At 54.5% G+C, this 16,582-nt stretch overlaps 5 protein-coding genes across 5 annotated transcripts; 2 read left to right on the top strand and 3 right to left on the bottom strand.

Moving 5' to 3' along the window:
- Positions 1-9: 9 nt before the first annotated feature.
- BZA05DRAFT_149743 (FAD/NAD-P-binding domain-containing protein) lies at positions 10-2,143 on the top strand. The gene is made up of 4 exons (XM_051478992.1): positions 10-729; positions 799-1,819; positions 1,891-1,999; positions 2,065-2,143. The coding sequence occupies exons 1-3, from the start codon at positions 271-273 to the stop codon at positions 1,980-1,982; spliced, it is 1,572 nt and encodes a 523-aa protein (XP_051336367.1). The 5' UTR covers positions 10-270; the 3' UTR covers positions 1,983-1,999; positions 2,065-2,143.
- A 1,144-nt stretch (positions 2,144-3,287) lies between these two features.
- Positions 3,288-4,573, bottom strand: BZA05DRAFT_149700 (uncharacterized protein). Its single transcript, XM_051478991.1, has one exon. The coding sequence runs from the start codon at positions 4,429-4,431 to the stop codon at positions 3,709-3,711; it is 723 nt and encodes a 240-aa protein (XP_051336366.1). The 5' UTR covers positions 4,432-4,573; the 3' UTR covers positions 3,288-3,708.
- A 750-nt stretch (positions 4,574-5,323) lies between these two features.
- On the bottom strand, positions 5,324-11,386 carry BZA05DRAFT_358149 (uncharacterized protein). The gene is made up of 6 exons (XM_051481442.1): positions 11,152-11,386; positions 10,880-11,083; positions 7,986-10,785; positions 7,234-7,928; positions 5,681-7,177; positions 5,324-5,623 (listed from the first exon to the last, which is right to left on the bottom strand). Exons 1-6 carry the CDS (start codon positions 11,152-11,154, stop codon positions 5,498-5,500), a joined length of 5,325 nt encoding a protein of 1,774 aa, XP_051336365.1. The 5' UTR covers positions 11,155-11,386; the 3' UTR covers positions 5,324-5,497.
- A 712-nt stretch (positions 11,387-12,098) lies between these two features.
- On the top strand, positions 12,099-15,105 carry BZA05DRAFT_149651 (Chs5p-Arf1p-binding proteins-domain-containing protein). The gene is made up of 7 exons (XM_051478990.1): positions 12,099-12,289; positions 12,375-12,501; positions 12,575-12,723; positions 12,792-13,464; positions 13,532-14,143; positions 14,225-14,509; positions 14,578-15,105. Exons 1-7 carry the CDS (start codon positions 12,261-12,263, stop codon positions 14,743-14,745), a joined length of 2,043 nt encoding a protein of 680 aa, XP_051336364.1. The 5' UTR covers positions 12,099-12,260; the 3' UTR covers positions 14,746-15,105.
- Positions 15,106-15,155: 50 nt separating this feature from the next.
- BZA05DRAFT_408416 (uncharacterized protein) lies at positions 15,156-16,000 on the bottom strand. Its single transcript, XM_051484708.1, has 2 exons — positions 15,410-16,000; positions 15,156-15,356 (listed from the first exon to the last, which is right to left on the bottom strand). The coding sequence occupies exons 1-2, from the start codon at positions 15,523-15,525 to the stop codon at positions 15,197-15,199; spliced, it is 276 nt and encodes a 91-aa protein (XP_051336363.1). The 5' UTR covers positions 15,526-16,000; the 3' UTR covers positions 15,156-15,196.
- Positions 16,001-16,582: the final 582 nt, after the last annotated feature.

The following is a 16,582-nucleotide window of genomic DNA, read 5'->3' as shown; positions in this document are numbered from 1 at the left end:
TACCAAACATGTCTCCGTTACCGAGGTCGCGGAACCTGGATCATGATCGTCACCAAGCGAACGCAAGCCTCGGGTGCGTGCGGGGAACGGGACCTCAAACGCCGTACGTCCATGCCCGCCGCCGTCGTCGTACCATCTCTCGCCTATCCCAATATCCCCCACGCGCACAATCCCACCGTCCCTCAATCACGTTTGCTTGTTGGATAGGTAGTTTCTTTCTTTCCAAACTGCCATTTCCGAGGTTGTTGTCGGTATCATCCTGTCGCTACGATGGCAGTGACGACAATGCCGTCCGATCCGTCGTTCGGAGCGATCATAGTCGGCGGCGGCAACGCCGGCTACAGCGCTGCCACGACGGCCGCCCAGGCCGGCGTCAGAAACGTCCTGCTGATCGAGAAAGGCCCCGTGGGCACCGGGGGAAACACCTATTTCACCGCCGGTGCCTATCGCACCGTCTTTGCTGGCCTGGCTGACGTTCTCCCCCTGGTGTGCAATGTGGCTCCGGAAGAGGCCGAGAAGATCGATATGGAGGCGTATACGGAGCAAGACTTCATGGCGGATCTGAACCGCATGACGGAGGGAAGAACGGACCCGGTGTTGGCGCGGACGTTGGTGCGCGAGTCGAGAGACGCCGTGGGGTGGCTGAAAAGTGTCGGTGTGCAGTTTACGCTGTCGTTTAATCGCCAGGCGTATGTCGTCGATGGGCGCCAGAAGTTCTGGGGCGGGATGGTATGGACTCTGCGATCCCGGCCCGCGGTGGGAGTGGTGCGATGGCTGAGAGGTACACCGTACATATAGGTCCTCAGTGTGAAAGACGGCGGCAAGGGCCTCGTCCACGACCATCAGACAGCAGCAGCGGCGGCCGGGGTTACAATCTGGTTTGACACGCCCGCGCTCTCGCTTATCACCTCCGCCAGCGGCGCGGTAATCGGCATAGAGGTCCTCCACTCCGGTGTGCCAACGAGACTACTCTCGCCATCGGTAACCCTCGCATGCGGCGGCTTCGAATCCAACTCCCGAATGCGCGCACAGTGTCTCGGGCCGGGATGGGACTTGGCCTACGTCCGGGGCACACCGTACAACAACGGCGACGGCTTCGCGATGACCGAGAACCTGGCCCAAACTGTCGGTAACTGGAGCGGGTGCCATTCCACTGCCTGGGACGCGGCAGCGCCAAAGGACTTCGGTGACCCGGTTCTTACGAATGCATACACCAAGTCCGGGTACCCCCTCGGAATCGTGGTGAATGCGGAGGGGAAACGCTTCGTCGACGAAGGTGTCGACTTCAGGAACTTTACGTATGCCAAGTTCGGCCGCGAGATCTTGAAGCAGCCCGGTGGCGTGGCGTGGCAGCTGTGGGACGACAAGACGATCGGCTGGCTCAGGAGCGAGGAGTATGCGGACGATGTCGCGAAGCAGAAGATCACGGCGGCCACACTGGAGGAGCTTGTAGGAAAGATGTTCGCCGCCTACTCGGACCAGCAGGCCTTTCTCGCCACGCTGGACGAATACAACCAAGCTGTGCAGGCAAACCGCACGGAATTCCCAGAGCGGAAGTGGGACCCCGCGGTCAAGGACAGCTTGTCGACCCAGTCGTCAACCAGGCGACTAGCCCTGCCAAAATCGAACTGGGCGCTGACGATCGACAAGGCGCCGTTCGTGGCGGTCAAGGTTACGTGCGGAATCACGTTCACGTTTGGAGGGCTCAAGATCGATCCAGACACTGCGGCTGTCATCTCGAAACATACCGATGACCCGGTTCCAGGGCTGTTTTGTTGTGGCGAAATGGTCGGAGGACTGTTCTGGGGGAATTATCCAGGTGAGTACATAGTGTGACCACGAAATTGCTGGGCGGATTCATACCCTGACTGACTGCCTGCGTTGGAATAGGTGGGAGTGGGTTGACGGCTGGCACGGTGTGGGGACGCAAGGCTGGTAGGGAGGCGGCGAAATTGGCCGCCGCCGCGGGGATGACGGCGTGATGGATCATGGATCAATGGTACATACAAATCACCGAATCCGCTCTATCCCACCAATTTCATACATCTCACTGGTGGTTACGAGAAGCAGAATGAACAAGACGGTAATCAGCCACAAGTAGCTATTACCGTGGTCCCTAGACACCGTTCCCCCCATAACCTTCCGGATGAACATGCGACCAAGCACCTCCACGCCCATATTCGTCAGTTCCCCCACCCTCCGCAAATGCGTCTCCGCCGCCTCCCTATCAAGTCTATCAACATGCGCACACCTCTCCATCCCCGTGTCTTCATCCATATATCTCGCAACCCTCCTGTCCCCCGTAAGAACCCTCCCATCGTGACAGCAATATTAATCCGCGCCCAGAAACGCACACCGCTCTCCCTACAGCCTCACCAGCCTGACCAGCAAATTCAGATGCCCGGGCAAATGCCCCAGTGCATCGACTACCCACAGAGCCGTTGCCTCGTAGATCCAGCGTGCGTGCGCGTAATGGTCGGGAGTATTGTGCTCGCTAGACAGCGCTGCACGGAGGGTGGGTACCTGCGCACGTCCTGTCGTAGGCCGAGGTCGAAGAGGACGTACTCGACGTTAGGTGAGTGTGTGGTTAGCAGGTAGGCAGCTGTACGCCGGGTACGGCTGGGGAGGAACAGGGTCCGCCGGAGAGATGAAGGTAAGAGGGCAGTGAGAGGTAGTCGGTTAGGAATGGAGTCACGGTGAAGGACCGCCTGAAGTGCGTGCGGGGAGGGAGGGCATTGTGAATTTGTGATGGACCGTTGCCGCGGAGCGGAATGCATGGGCCCCGAGGAGGAGAGTATGGGGGCTTATTTGTAGTAGTAGGAGTAATGATGGGCTGTAGGGGGTGAGGCCGAGGTCCTACGGCTTACACTGGCCACGGGTGGGGATTAATGGGTACCATATAGCAATCGAAGATCTTCACCCCGCCCCACGGCCGGTAGGTCTAATCCTTGGATGGGATCTGACATCTGGCGCCTGTCGACAACTGTCCGAGTCTGTATCTCTACTCTGGGCGCAATGGTTACGTCTGGCCTGGAAGTTTGATACATTCAGAGATCAGAATCGAACTAGGTATGTAACAGACCACCGGCCGAGTCCTCCGGAAAATCCGCCTGATCCGTCCCGAATGGCAGCGAGATCCATGCTGCCAACTCGCCTCGAAACAAAATTGGAACCTCATTCTCAAGAGCAGACGTTAAACATCACGATTCAAAGGCATCTTGAAAGCTGAGAGCACGGGCATAGGAAAGAGAGGAAAAAATCAATTATTGTCGCATACGGCCTTATTAGACTACCTATAGCGACCACCAACCCAACATGGCTAGCAAGCTCCTCGGCGATAGAGAGAAAACTCTGAACCTGACCGATTTGGAGAGCCCGTGACCGCCTTGAATCTCAGAGCTGTCCGAAACCGTAACCTCGATGAACAAGTCTCCACCGTCCCTCAGAGCCTCCGAAAGCGCCACCTCAAGCTCCTCAGAGCTATCCGGAAGCTCTTCAGAGCTGTCCGGAACCGTAACCTCGATGAACAAGTCACCGCCGTTAACAATTGTTACGATCTGATCCACATTGAAATGGATCGAATCCGGTAGGAACTTCTTATGGCTCTAGAGCCGGCGAGTCGGCGGTATGCCAGACCCGCATGTGGACCGTGGTCCAAGAGACGTTCTTTCGTCACAAACGGACCGTGGTCCATGAGTCGTTCCTCCGTCACAAATGATGTGTTGCAGCATCGGATGCGAGCGAATTCCATGTCTCAGTCGTCGAGTCGTCGGTGAGCTGTGGCGTTGGTGCCAAAATGGTTTTGTGTGCGTCCATTGTAGCTTTACCACCGTTGTAGATAGGCGGTTCGCTGATAGTTTCGTTCTCGCTACCTCCTGAGGTGGGAATGTCTGACATGTCGGGGGCTGTTGTAATGCTAGGTAGTACTGCAGCGGCAACTTGTCGTTTGTAGGTATCCGTGATGCGCTCTGGTGTTCGCTCCTCCGCTGCAAAAAAAAACCCCCCATGACCGCACTCTGTGCAAGTCGTCTCGCCCCACGGACACAGTCCGCACACACAGAACCCTGTCGGGGCACGTATGCCCACCTCCAGGGGCCTCGCCCCTGTCCCCACAGCTTCCTCTCTTGTCGGTATTTTCTTCCCACCCCACCCCCTCCGGAGCAGTGCTGCCCCAGCCAACAGTCCGACAACGCTCTCTGGCGAAGAGCTCAGCCACGGTTTTCCCGTAGCTCTTCCTGAGGCTCTTCGGGTCTTCTTTGCCCGTAGGCACTTCCCAAGGCGGCTTGGATTGAATCTCTCGAGAGAGTGATCCGGGCGATGTCTCAGCCGCGGACTTTCTTCCTTCGATTCGCCACCGCGGATCTCCCACTCAAGGTGTGATAGGGATGCCAAAAGCGGGATCCTTCGTCGTCCGCATATTTTGCGGTACATATGGAAATCATTCCATGCGACGGTGGTCGAGTTCTGGTTCTGGTTCTTCCAAGGGGGGTTCTTGCTCTTCTTGTTCTTCTTCTTCTAAGCTGGTCTCTTCTATGGCTTGTTTAGCCCAGGCCCCGGGCCCCAGGCGTTGGTTTCATCAAATTTCTCCGTCCCGTCGTGTTTCGGACATCACCGGATATCGATGGGGGGTGGATGTGATGAGTCACGCCCACTTTGTCGAATCTGCACTGCTTATAAGTGCCGATTGCCCCCAAGGGCGGAATGTTGATGGTTGAATGTTGATGGTTCCAAGTAGACCGGTTGGTGTAAGCCCTCGACTGTTGTGGAGTGGAAAGGAAGGTGGCACGTTCATCGAAACTGTCAACTGTTGTGGAGTGAAAAGAATGAAAGAAAGAGAGAAGATGTCTTTCGGACGTGGTTGTGGTGGTGGTTTTGTGGTGGAAAACCGGCGAAAATGTGCGCTACCGTGCTCCAACGCTACCGTGCCCTAACTAAGCCCCGCTCAGATACAGCCCTACTTCAATTCAATTAAAGCCCTGGATAACCAAATTGTACTGAGTGAGCAGTAGTAGTGCTACTAGTAGACAGACATTCAATACATTGCAAGGCTGGCAGCAGCACCACATTGTGCTGGCTGGTATTGGGGTCTTAACCCCCCACCGACCAGAGTGGGCAGGAATGGAGTGCGACAGTTCGCCATAGTTTAGATACATAGGCTACATGCGAAATAAACTGCAGATCTCTCTCTCGAAACATCGCAATTCAAATTTGTGCAATTTGTTCACTGCATCTCACTCGTATTTTGGACCCTTGGTAGGTAGATTTTGCTCACACCTTTTTGCTCGGCAACAGATGCATAGGCTCATCTACCTACGAGAACTGTCTCTATTACCAGAAGCTGTTGATATAAGAAGTATGGTTCACGTCGGGCGAAAGATTCCCAGCAGCAAGCATCAGATTCAGCAAAAAGATAGGTAAAGGCAGACACCCGACAACTCCTAGTACAAAGGTGAAAACAAGAAGCAACCATCACAACTCAAGTCCACGTCACACTACACTAATTTCCCATCGACATCGACATATCCAGTGGAAGCGGCGGCGGTAACGCCGACAAATCAGCGTCTTCATCTCGCTGCATGCCATCATCGCTCGTTGCCATTTCCGCAGGCCTACCCTTCGGACTCTGGAGTTTTTCAGTGACCGGTGAAGAAGACAGAAGACAGGGGAGGGGGTCACAAACACTGGGCCCGGTGCTTCCGCTCTTTGCGGCTGCGGTGCTGCTGGAGGTGGAGGCTTGCGCGATCTCTTTGCAGAGATTGGTAGCTTTGCTGATCAGTTCGCGGCGGGTTACACGTGTCATTTTTGCACGCAGGGGGAGGTCCAGGTCCAGTTTTGCCCCGCCCGGTGGTGCTCCTGCCGGGTCTGTTGCTGCGGCGGGATTGGCGGGTTGCTGCGGTGATTGCGGTAGTACTGGCGGTGGGGCGGCGTCGAACATCATGTTCTTGAGACTCATGGGGTTGTGTTGAGACTTTTCGGCTTCCATGATGGCGGGTACTAGCTCTTGCCAGAGCATGGCGTAGGAATCGGCGAGCAGGTCGTCGATGGATGAATGCTTTGCCAGGCCGCCGTTGAGCCGGCGGAGCTCGAAGACTTCGCGGACGGTGTCGAGGACGGGACATTGGGTGTCCTTGAGACTGTTGCAGTGAGTGTCTAGTTTTTGCGAGTAATTGGTGAAGTCGTCGAATGACACGTCTTTGAACACTTCGTCCTCGATACGGTATGGAATCGAGCGGCGGAGAACAACGATGTATTTCTCGAAAACGAAGTTCCACACATCTGGATGTCTGTATAGCCCGTGTGGCAATCTCCTCACTCGCTTCGCAACCGTCTCCATGGTCGCCCGGTCCCCGACATTCGCCAGGAGCTCAACGTGAAACATAGTGTACTGTGACGCGTACACGAAGTGACGCCCAGAGCGCTCATGTTCCGGTCTCCAGATGGCCAGTTGCGCCGATTTCGTGAAAAGCGACGAGATTTCGGTGCGCGCACCTGCGGGGTCCTTGAGTTCCACGTATCGCAGTCTGGCAATGCGGTTCGTCATCCGGTGGTGCCATTTCTGCTTGTCGGCGGCTTTCATCTTCTTGAAGACCTCGAGGACATAAAGGATGAAGCCGGCGCGGTCCTCGACGTGGTCTATCCCCTTCGAGAATCGACTTGCCTCAAGGATTTCGCATGCACGCTTTGGCTGTAACCTCTCCGCGAGTACGAATTTTGTAGCCGCCGAGACGAGCTTGTGATGGGGCTCGAAGATGACATCGCCTTTCTCGGGGCACAGCTTGATAGCATTGATGTAATGCTGGAGAATGTCTTCGACATCATAGTCGCGCCATTCGAGAAGCTTGGCCATACATTTTCCCATCATGTAATGGTTCTTCCAGTTGTCTTCGCATTCATCCGCTGCTCTCGAGAACAGGGTAAGAGCATAGCGCAGTGCGGTGTGATGATTGAGCTCACTGTGAGGGCGACTGGTGTACAAGCCTTGTCCGTTCTGGCCGGAAAACTGCCGTAGGAATCCATCAGTCCAGAAGCTTTGCATCAGCATTGGTGGTCGACTGGCGGAATAGATACGGTAGCCAAAGTCCGTATATAATTCAGCTATGATCTTGTTGGTTTCCGGTTCGTCGTCGGCATTCTGGATGGAATGAGACACGGCCATCATGTAGCACAGGATTGTCCGCTATAATTAATCAGCTAAGGAAAGCTTCGAAGGTGGGGAAGTAGCATTAAACATACCCGTTCCAGCGCCACAAGCTCTGCCCGCTTTACGTTCATATATTCTGAGTTCCAGGTCTGTGCATCCTCCATTTGCACCTCGAACGTCTGGCCCATACGGTACCATGTTTCCCACGAGTCTGGATTGCAAGCCAAGTCATGCCTAAGGTACTTGACTGCTGCCTCTAGTTCGTCCGTCTTCAGAGAACCAATCTTCTTGTTGTTTTTCAACTGGTAGAGCGCGATTTTTCCCTGGAGGAAGAACAAGCCCTTCGCAGCGATCGCCTTCCGTTCGCCAAAGATTTCGACCGTGGAAATGTTTAGATCGCCCCTTAAGCAACTGAACATTTGGAGGGGATTTATCGACGACTTTAGGTAGTTGTCCATGACGGCAAGATTGTGGGAAATTCTTGCCGATCTATCTCCCGCTCGCGGAATGCCGAAGACCTCAACCAGCTTATCCAGACCCATTTTCAGGTCTGATTTCTGTAGTTGGGCAATCTTCTTCTTCGACGCGTGAAACATGATGAAGTCCAGCAGTTTCAACGCCGTGTCCCTGTCAAGGACTTCGGCGATCGTCTTATGCTCGCAGAAATACCACTGATCCGAGCACAGAGTCAGGTGAAACCTGCAATGGATCACCTGCAGCATTTCGCTGTCGTATTCTCGATTGTTGAATCTGAGCAACTCATCAAACATCAACTTGAGGAAGAGATCTGGCACATCGCTAGGTTAGGTATTCGTCATCAAGCCTCATCCGTCAGAGAACTCACGATTCGACAACTTGCAGTAATGACGGCCCCCTAGTTCTTCATGGAGATCTCGGAGTAGGCCGGCAAGTTTCTCTTCCTTCTCTACTTCCGTCCAACCCCCCTCCTTGTCTGAGCCCATTCCCCGCTCCAGCATCGTTGCGTATAAAAGGTAAGACATGATCCATCCTTGAAGAAGGAGCTCCTTAAATTTCATGATCACGAGTCTGTAGGAGTGCAAATCGCTAGCCTTGGCCTCGGACTTCATCACAGCGTTTTCCCAGAAAGTATAGCAATGCAATATCCTGAGCATAGCCAAGATAGATTCCAGCGCATCTTTCAATTCGGCATTTGTAAGTTCGGCCATGTTCGTCTTGTCCATCGCCAGAACCAAGGCATTGCCCATTAGTCCCTTGATCAGTCGCATTGATCGGAGGAGCACGAATTGTCGGTGGTCTTGCGAGGAATCGATATAGCTGCGACTCTTCAATTCGCTCATGATGACTTGAATACACTTGTATGTGCACAAGAGTACCTTGGGAGGATGCTTGACCTTTTCGTAAGCAGCTTTCAGCTTTTCCCACAGATGGAGCTTGAACATTGCGCTTGAGCCTTCGAGGAACCTTCCAATCTCGTGCAGAACTCGTTCCTCTTCCTCATCGTAAGGCAATATCGCACCGGGATCCAGAACCGCTTCCAGTATCTCAATCACTTCTTCCGGAGCCTTCTCATTCGTATCCGATGTTGCCGCAAAGATCGTGCTGAAGAAATCCACGGTTTTGAGCTTACTAAGCTCGCGTTCCGCTCTTACAGCCGATATCTCTGGCATCACGCTGCTGTTCGGGAGATCGATCGGCGGAGCTTCCCGTTCAGCGAGCAAGACCTTGAGATCTTCGAAACATTCCAACCGGAACTCGCGCGACGAATACTCTGTGAATCCAGACATCACGGCTGTCGCCCAGATGTAGCGAAGTGTCAGTTGATCTTCCTCCAGTTGCCCGTCTGCGTCTCGGGGACGGTGATGCATAAGGTCCCCGACAAGGTATTTCCATCTGACCGCTCGCTCTCGTTTGATCTCGAGCTCGACATCCTCGCTGACATCGCTGCCGCTCTTGTCCCGCTCGGCGGCCGCGAGATCATCAATGTATAGTTCCAGTATGGTCTCCGCAAACTCGACATCCGCGTAATCTTCTGGCGTAAATTGATTCGATTGGTCATCTTTCGAGCGCTCGCTCAGCCTTACGTCCACGTTCTTGAGGTGCTGATAACAGGACTCTTCACAGTTGTCGACGGCACTGAGTACGGTGATTTTTAGGAAGTCGGGCCAGTTGTATTTGACCCAACTGCTCTGTCCACTGGAGACAGACGAACCTCGCGATTTCTTATTCCGAGAGTCCAGGTCTTTCCGGCAGAGAGCCTTCAGCCATTCAAACGCGGCCTGTTCTGCACCTAACCCTCTCGAGTTGATGCTCTTGACCCATTTCCGCAGCCCTTCATCGCCCGCAAGCAGTGGACGACTCGGGGTGTTGGCTTCGAGGTCCAGAAAGCTCATACCCTGGGCGGCTTCAGCAGGAGACTGGATCCCGTCACCGTAGAGTATCACGTTACCCTTATCGTCATCCCATGTCCGCAGAATGGCCTTGAAGTCTTCCAAGCACAGTTCATCGGTTTTGGGATGGTCATTATTTTCCGTGGAAACATCAGGGGGGCTAAACTTCAGTGCGCGAGCGTTTCCCAGGGACAGGCCAAAGGGAGAGAAGCAATCGTCGGCAGTATTGAATAGCTTCTCATCTTGAGCATCTTGCCGGACTTTCGCCCTGCTCTCGGGGGTCATTGCGGCCTCTGCTGCTGCCGCATCTGCTGCCTTTTTGTCACGTTGCCTCTTGCTCAGCCGCGACCTTCCCGAATCCGCACCATCACCGCCCATAGACGTGGATTTTCGTTTTCTGTTGGCGGACGCACTGCGCCGGCGGTCGTTCACTGCGGCTGTAGCCAGGTTCGATGCCGCATCGGTCATGGCGAGGTCGTCATTGTCATCGGCGACAGCATTTTCCGACTTTGAGGTAGAGTCCGGGGGACTTGGCTCATCCGGAGTGGTATGTCGAGACTCTTCTTCGCTTTCATAGTGCGGCAAGACGATCTGAAGGATATTCGAATGCGCAGGAACAACAACAACCTCGTCGTCCTCAGGTTCTTCCAGCAGCGAATCGAGGATGGCCTTCCCCACGGCAGCCCATGTCCTGAATGGCACATTAACCACCCTGCGTCTCTTCGAGAACTCATCGGTCATGGTCGCCAGTGTTTTCACACAACCGGGCAGAGGTGCTTGTAACCATGGCAACGGATTCAGAAACTTGACGAAACTTTTCTTCAACCTCCTGCCCTTGAGACCCTTGAAGCGCTCGTCGGACAGGCTCAGTGTATCGCCGAGGCCTTCCAGGATCTTGCGTAGTTGTAGCACGGCGAGGTGTTCTTCTGGATTCTGATTTCCGCCGATGACGAGTGATAACGCGTCCTTCGAGGCGTCCGTACCAATCGTTTCATGATCGAGAACCGATTCTAGTGCAAACCGAGCCAAGCGGGCCGACGAAAGAACGAGCGCCAGCTGTGCAGATTGCCGCCACAGCGCAGAATCGCCGGTGTCCCGATCCAACGCCGTAGCAAACCACTGCAGCGCCTGCGTGATTTCGGATCGAACTTCGTCTTCGCTCTGGGTGGAGATTGTCGCTTTCAGGCGGTCGAGTTTGAAGGCGCCCTGATTCTTGAACGACAGATATTGGACGAGTGGTAGCGACGACGAAACATTATTGGTGCGGCCGTGGACCTGGCGAAACCAAACGTGTATTAGTTTACTTCAACCGCGCCCACCCCTGTTCGTCTTCTGCCCTCTTTCCCGCGACAATGGGATAGGTACATACCTGCTCTTCAACATCAATCTGGAATATCTCCGATTGGAAAAGCTCCCCGTAGGCCTTCTGCGCTTCATCCCACTGGCGATCTGTGTGGTGACGCAATGCTTGCTGGTAGAGCTTCAATGCCTCTTCGATTTGGATTTCTTGGGTGTTATCATTCTCATCCTCGCTGTCCGAGTCTGGAAGTACGTTGATGGATTTGAACGTAGCCTACACGTAGAGTATGCGCCATTAGTTACGGATGAGGGGCGGGAAACAGCGAGGCCGGTGCGTGGTACCATGATTGGGATATCTCGGCGGTCTCCAATTCTCTTGAGGCTGCCCCTCCTCGAGACGCAATGAACTGGCTCCAATCCGATCAGTGGCGGGACTATGCGGAGTATGTGTTTGTTGCTGTTGGGTATGAGGAATGTTGGTGGTGGTATGTATGTTTAATGTTGTGCGCGTCTTTTCGTGGAAAAACGCGAGAAGCTCACTCCGCTGGCGGCAGCTCTGTGTTACTCTACAACTGGTACTACTATGTAGCAGTGATGCGACTAGCGGCTAAGTGAGTCTAGGTATGGTTGGATCCAGCGCGGGGACGGTTAGGGTTGAATTCTGGCTGGTGCAAGTACATAGAGTTGCTAGCAGCTATCAAAGTGACAGCTATGGCGGGAATCTGGAACTAGCCGAACTGTTGCCCCATTTGCCGATCGAAGACAGTGTCTTTGGAAGGGTCTGGATTGAACTGAAGCAGCGAAAGCATATCACGCATTATCGTAGAAGACAAAGGGCCGAGTTAAATATTTACAATGTACCCCTCAGTGAACTGCAGGCTCATTGATCACAAGTGGTTGTCTGCAGCTTCTCAAAGCAAGAAAGCCGGTCATCAAGCTCGCACATACTTTTGGAATGCTTGTTAAGGGGTCCTACTCCGCATACTTTGACACCAGAATTTTTGCGTGCTTCAGGTATCGCAGAACGGTCAGGAACAAGCTGACGAAGAACTACCTATTTGAAGGCATGTCCCGCAGCAGACATTGATACACCGCTCAGACTGTCCGTATCCCTCAACTACTCCAAGAGACACAGGCTTCCACTGTGCCACAAGCTTTCAAGTTACACCTTCTTCTTGCTTTCGTGGCACAGGATTGAATTATCCGACACAGTGAAGCACTCGCGCCAAGATTACTCAACATTCTCCTCAGACTAAACCACGTTTGGTGCGTGCATGGGAATCAAGACAACTAACTGGTGAGACTCCCAAACATCCAACGTACATAACCCACAACCCCGCCCCGGACCACGAGATATCGACTCCCATCGACCCCAGAGCTTAGCCGGAGGCACAGCTTCTCTTCCAATCGTATCACAGAACATACGGGGCTGCGATTCTGTCGACTCCGAGATGGTAGTCGTCCAGCCAGCCGTGCCGGAGTATGTGCTATACCCCAATCCACCCTATCTTACCAGCGCCTGAAGAAATCGAAGTTAACAACACCATCGCGGGCGCCGCTTACAGGATCGTCGAGAATGAGATACACGAGTCGATAAACGCGCGCACAGAATCGCTCCAGGCACTCCGAGAGCTGGGACCTCCGGACCTGGTCCACCTGATCAAGACGCAGCCGAAAGCAGCTGTGAAAGAGGTTAGACGAACTAGCTGTGTACGCCACGAAGCCCCCGCCGAATTGACACTTATCATTTCTCTTCTCCGTGCAGATCGGCACCTATCATCACGTCACCGGTGTAGATGCTTCGTCGTCGGCGTCGCTCGCTGCCTACATCAATACCCTGACATACTCGATCGGTGAGAACCAGCTCTGGTTCGGCAGACCGCAGGCGTGGCGCATCACCACGGGCACTTACTGGTACTACCCTGACCCCTCATACCCCGCGATGCCGATGGGCTCTTATTTAGCTTTGGCGATGTGTCCAGTTGCTACAATGCCTTCTCTCGATTGGACATGCGCGTCAACGTGACGATACCCGGAACCGTGGACGCCTACGCCGTCGACGAGCGTGGAGAGAAGCGCAAGGCGACCGATGCGCTCTGGCTCGAGACCTACCTCTGCAGTGTCCTGCGAGCATTCAGCTACGCCGAGGAGGGTGCGACGATAATCGTCGGTTGTCGCAAGTTTAATCCTATCACGAGCACGGAGGTCGAACACAAGTTCCTGGATGCCGCGGAACGGCTGTTCTTCAAGGGCTACCAGCTCGGATCCGATCCCGAAGTCCAGGTTCCTAACGTCGTGTCGAATCACCTCACCTCCGGCCTGTTGACGTACATCCACACGACTGGTCGCTTCGCCTCGGGTGTGAATCTGTTCGAGAAGCTTCGGTCTAAGGAGCCGGAGGTGGCATCGTTACTGGCACGGGTGTTGATCGATGCCGACGAGGAGGTCAAGGCAGTCCAGCTTCTGTACGACACCGTAAAAATCTTGCCAATGGACAACAGTCTTCTCGATGTCCAGGCAGAGTTCTGCATGAGCAAGGGGAGATATGACCTCGCTCTCGAATGTGCCAAACGTGCGGTCAACAGCGCTCCCAGCGAATTCACGACGTGGGAACGACTAGCGCAGGTATATCTGAAACTGGAGCAATACGAACTGGTACCTACCGACTCATCCACATCTCTCTCCGGTATAACTACTTACATAGTATAACGATCATGTGCAGGCTCTTTTAACGCTGAACTCCTGCCCCATGTTCACCTACCAGGATCGCGACATCCCCAAGATGCCGCCGCCGAACAAGATGCATCTCCCGATCCTGCAGGAGGCGATGTTGGAGGAGATGAACGAGGACCACTTCGATCCCAAACAGGATCATGTCGACCCGATGCTCCTGAAGCTCCCCGCCGCCAACCTCAAGGGAACCTTCGCCAAGGCGTACAAGATCCTCACCGAGATCACCAGCCAAATTGGCTGGGACACCCTGCTCAAGTGCCGTAGTTCGGTATTTGTCATGGAGGAAGAGTATCGGGAGGAGAAGAAGAATTCCAGTGTGGCTACATTACGCGGGACGCCACGGCAGAGCGAGGACCGTGTGTCATCCAACGGTACCGATGAGAAATCGGAGACAAATGGTGACGAGAAGTCGGAGGATGAGACGGATATTGGTGCCGCTAGCATCGAGAAGCCCGAGAGTGCGGTTCCGGCCGAACCCAAGGGAAGCGATGATGGTACACCCCCCGACGACGAGAGATCGCTCGCCGAGAAGTACACGCACTTCCAGAACAAGCGTCTCTGCGAGAGGTGGCTCGACAACCTTTTCATGGTGCTCTATGAGGTAAGAACCCCCTCCCCCCGTGACGACTGAAGCGGAAGGAAGGAAGGAACCATTGGCTAACCCATTCCATTCACTATGTAGGATCTCCGCGTGTACACGATCTGGCGGTCGGAGTACGCACAATACAAGTCCCAAGCGCTGCCCTATAAGAAGAACGCGACCGAGTGGGAGATCCTCGGCGAGCTCGCACAGCGACTCCACCACCATGAGGAATCACTCGAGGCGTTCAACGCCACCCTCAAGATCCGCTTCTCGCCCAAGGCGCTGAAAGGACTCCTCAAAGACCAGGAGAAACGACGCGACAGTCGTAATGCGCTGGACGGAATCATCAAGCTGACGGCCTGGCAATACCGCCGGTATTCCGAGGTGAGTTTTTTTCCCTCCCCCACGTCTACAGCTCGAATTGTGTTGGCTGACATGACGATACAATACAGTTCTCCCCCTCGCTGCTGCTGTCGATACGCAAGTTGATCGCCGAAGAGGGCGCCGTCAAGGTCCGCAGCATCGTGCAGTCAACCAACTTCCCGCAGAGCGTGCTGGACTTGACCCATCACTACGCGCAGTTATGTATGGCATTCCGTAGCAGCGGTAGCGACGGCTAGCTAGCCTAGCTGTGGATATATGTACTCGAAGGGTGGCTGGTTGGTGGGGTGTGGGCGGCACACGGAGGATGCAAAATAATGTTTCTACTACTACAACTTGTGTATTTGGACTTTGAAAGAAGAAGAAGAAGAAGAAGAAGACAGCAAGCAGGCAAGCAATTGCACAGCATAATATGTAAATAGCGTGCTTTTGCGGGGGAGGGGGTTGGTAAATGTGTGCTCTTTAAAGACTTTGTTGATGTGTTGCTTTTGTAAGTAAGTACGTACGGTACGCGGAGTTGTGCCGAGATGGATGGATGTGTGCTTTCTCTGTGGTCACGCATTGGTGCATGGACCTTAAGATGAGATCTGATCCTCCCTCCTCTTCGCTTCGCTTGTACTATGATGATGATGGTGAGGTGCATAGAGGATTCACGCTAGAAGCTAGTTCATATCTACTCCACAGCTCGAGCTAGCGATGGATCGCATCATCAACTTCAACGTCAATCAAAATACTAGTAGAGTACCGGTACATTATGGCTTTCTGACAAAATCCAATTGCGCTACATACACGCATATCTCCAGATCCAGATCCAGAACATCGACATAGATTCACTTCTGACGAAACAAATCTAGTGATTGTCAGCGAATTGGCCGCGTAACGGCTCACAAACAGTGGTCGTACCTATTTCTTGACGGCAGCAGCCGCGGGCGCAGCAGCTTCGTCGTCATCTTCCTCCTCCTCGTCCTCCTCGTCATCGCTGGCAGCAGCAGCAGCAGCAGCTTTGGACTTCTTGGCATCCTGCGCCTTCGAGACCTTGGCGGACTCCTCAGGAAGATCCGGATCTGTATATCGTCCGTCGTCAACACTCACACACACCTCTCACTGGGTTGGTTCGTTCAAGACCGGGGAGAAAAACATGCCATCATCCCCCTCCTCAACGTCGCTCCCCGCATCCTCCCCCTCCTCTTCCACTTCCTCCTCCCCCTCGTCTTTTTCGTCCTGGTCCTCATCCTCCTCCTCCTCACTATCAGCAGCTACCGGCTTCTCCACGCGCCGCCGCTTCGGCCGCGTCGCGGCGGCAGTCTTCTCCTCTTCGGATTCGGAGACCGAGGCTTCCGAGGCTGTTTCCTGGTACCTTTTTTTACACGCCGCGCGGTAAGCAAGTGAATTTGTAATTGAGCAGATTGGGGCAGCGCGCGCGGGGGGGGGGAGGGGAGAAGGGGGGGCGCAAACTCGTCTTCACTCTCGACATCCTCCTCGTCGCTGGGCAGGGCCACAAGCTCTTCCTCGCTGTCGCGGGCGGCGCGCGTACGTTTGGACATGTTGCGCTTGCTTTTTTGTCGGGTTTGTTATGGAATTGGGTGTGGGAGAGGTGTGTGTGTGCGAGATGTGGATGCGTGAGGTGTGAGGTGGGTGAGAGGGGAGTGGAGGAGGGAGAGGAGAGTGGGTGCGACGACGGAGGGAGGAAGGGAGATGGGAATGGGAATGAGCGAGGGTTGGGGTTGGCGTTACACAAGGCGGGCTCTTTTTCCGGACGTTCTCTCCCTCGGCCACGAGGACTGGAGGACTGGGCAGGACTGGGCAGACAGCACAGCACAGGACAGACTGAACGCGGTAGACTGGACACGACGGAGAGCGTTGCCGGGAATTGGGCGCGCAGTAACTAGAGTTACCTGTTACAAGAGGACTTGCCTATTTCACTACGCTCCACTCCTGCAAGTGAAGGGGCGGAGCCTGGAGGCAGCAATGTTTACTTTTGGACCTGCCTTTGTTTGCCGGGCTTGCGACTCGAGAGAGGAAGCCCGGACGGAGATGCGGTGGACACTGGACGGTTACGAATCCTCTGCTGCCTGG

This window comes from Tricharina praecox (assembly GCF_024521635.1).
Source record: "Tricharina praecox strain CBS 144465 chromosome Unknown BZA05scaffold_27, whole genome shotgun sequence".
NCBI classification, from domain to species: domain Eukaryota; kingdom Fungi; phylum Ascomycota; class Pezizomycetes; order Pezizales; family Pyronemataceae; genus Tricharina; species Tricharina praecox.
This window is presented reverse-complemented; position numbering and strand designations above follow the sequence as displayed.

Coding starts and splice junctions, on each gene's coding strand:
- BZA05DRAFT_149743 (XM_051478992.1), top strand. CDS start 271: ATGGCAGTGACGACAATGCCGTCCGATCCGTCGTTCGGAGCGATCATA. Junction 730..798: donor AGAAGTTCTGGGGCGGGATG/GTATGGACTCTG, acceptor CCGTACATATAG/GTCCTCAGTGTGAAAGACGG. Junction 1,820..1,890: donor GTTCTGGGGGAATTATCCAG/GTGAGTACATAG, acceptor GCGTTGGAATAG/GTGGGAGTGGGTTGACGGCT.
- BZA05DRAFT_149700 (XM_051478991.1), bottom strand. CDS start 4,431: ATGTACCGCAAAATATGCGGACGACGAAGGATCCCGCTTTTGGCATCC.
- BZA05DRAFT_358149 (XM_051481442.1), bottom strand. Junction 10,786..10,879: donor AGATTGATGTTGAAGAGCAG/GTATGTACCTAT, acceptor TGGTTTCGCCAG/GTCCACGGCCGCACCAATAA. Junction 7,929..7,985: donor TTACTGCAAGTTGTCGAATC/GTGAGTTCTCTG, acceptor GCGATGTGCCAG/ATCTCTTCCTCAAGTTGATG.
- BZA05DRAFT_149651 (XM_051478990.1), top strand. CDS start 12,261: ATGGTAGTCGTCCAGCCAGCCGTGCCGGA. Junction 13,465..13,531: donor AACTGGAGCAATACGAACTG/GTACCTACCGAC, acceptor GATCATGTGCAG/GCTCTTTTAACGCTGAACTC. Junction 14,144..14,224: donor TTTTCATGGTGCTCTATGAG/GTAAGAACCCCC, acceptor TTCACTATGTAG/GATCTCCGCGTGTACACGAT.
- BZA05DRAFT_408416 (XM_051484708.1), bottom strand. CDS start 15,525: ATGCCAAGAAGTCCAAAGCTGCTGCTGCTGCTGCTGCCAGCGATGACG. Junction 15,357..15,409: donor CTGCTGCCGTCAAGAAATAG/GTACGACCACTG, acceptor GACAATCACTAG/ATTTGTTTCGTCAGAAGTGA.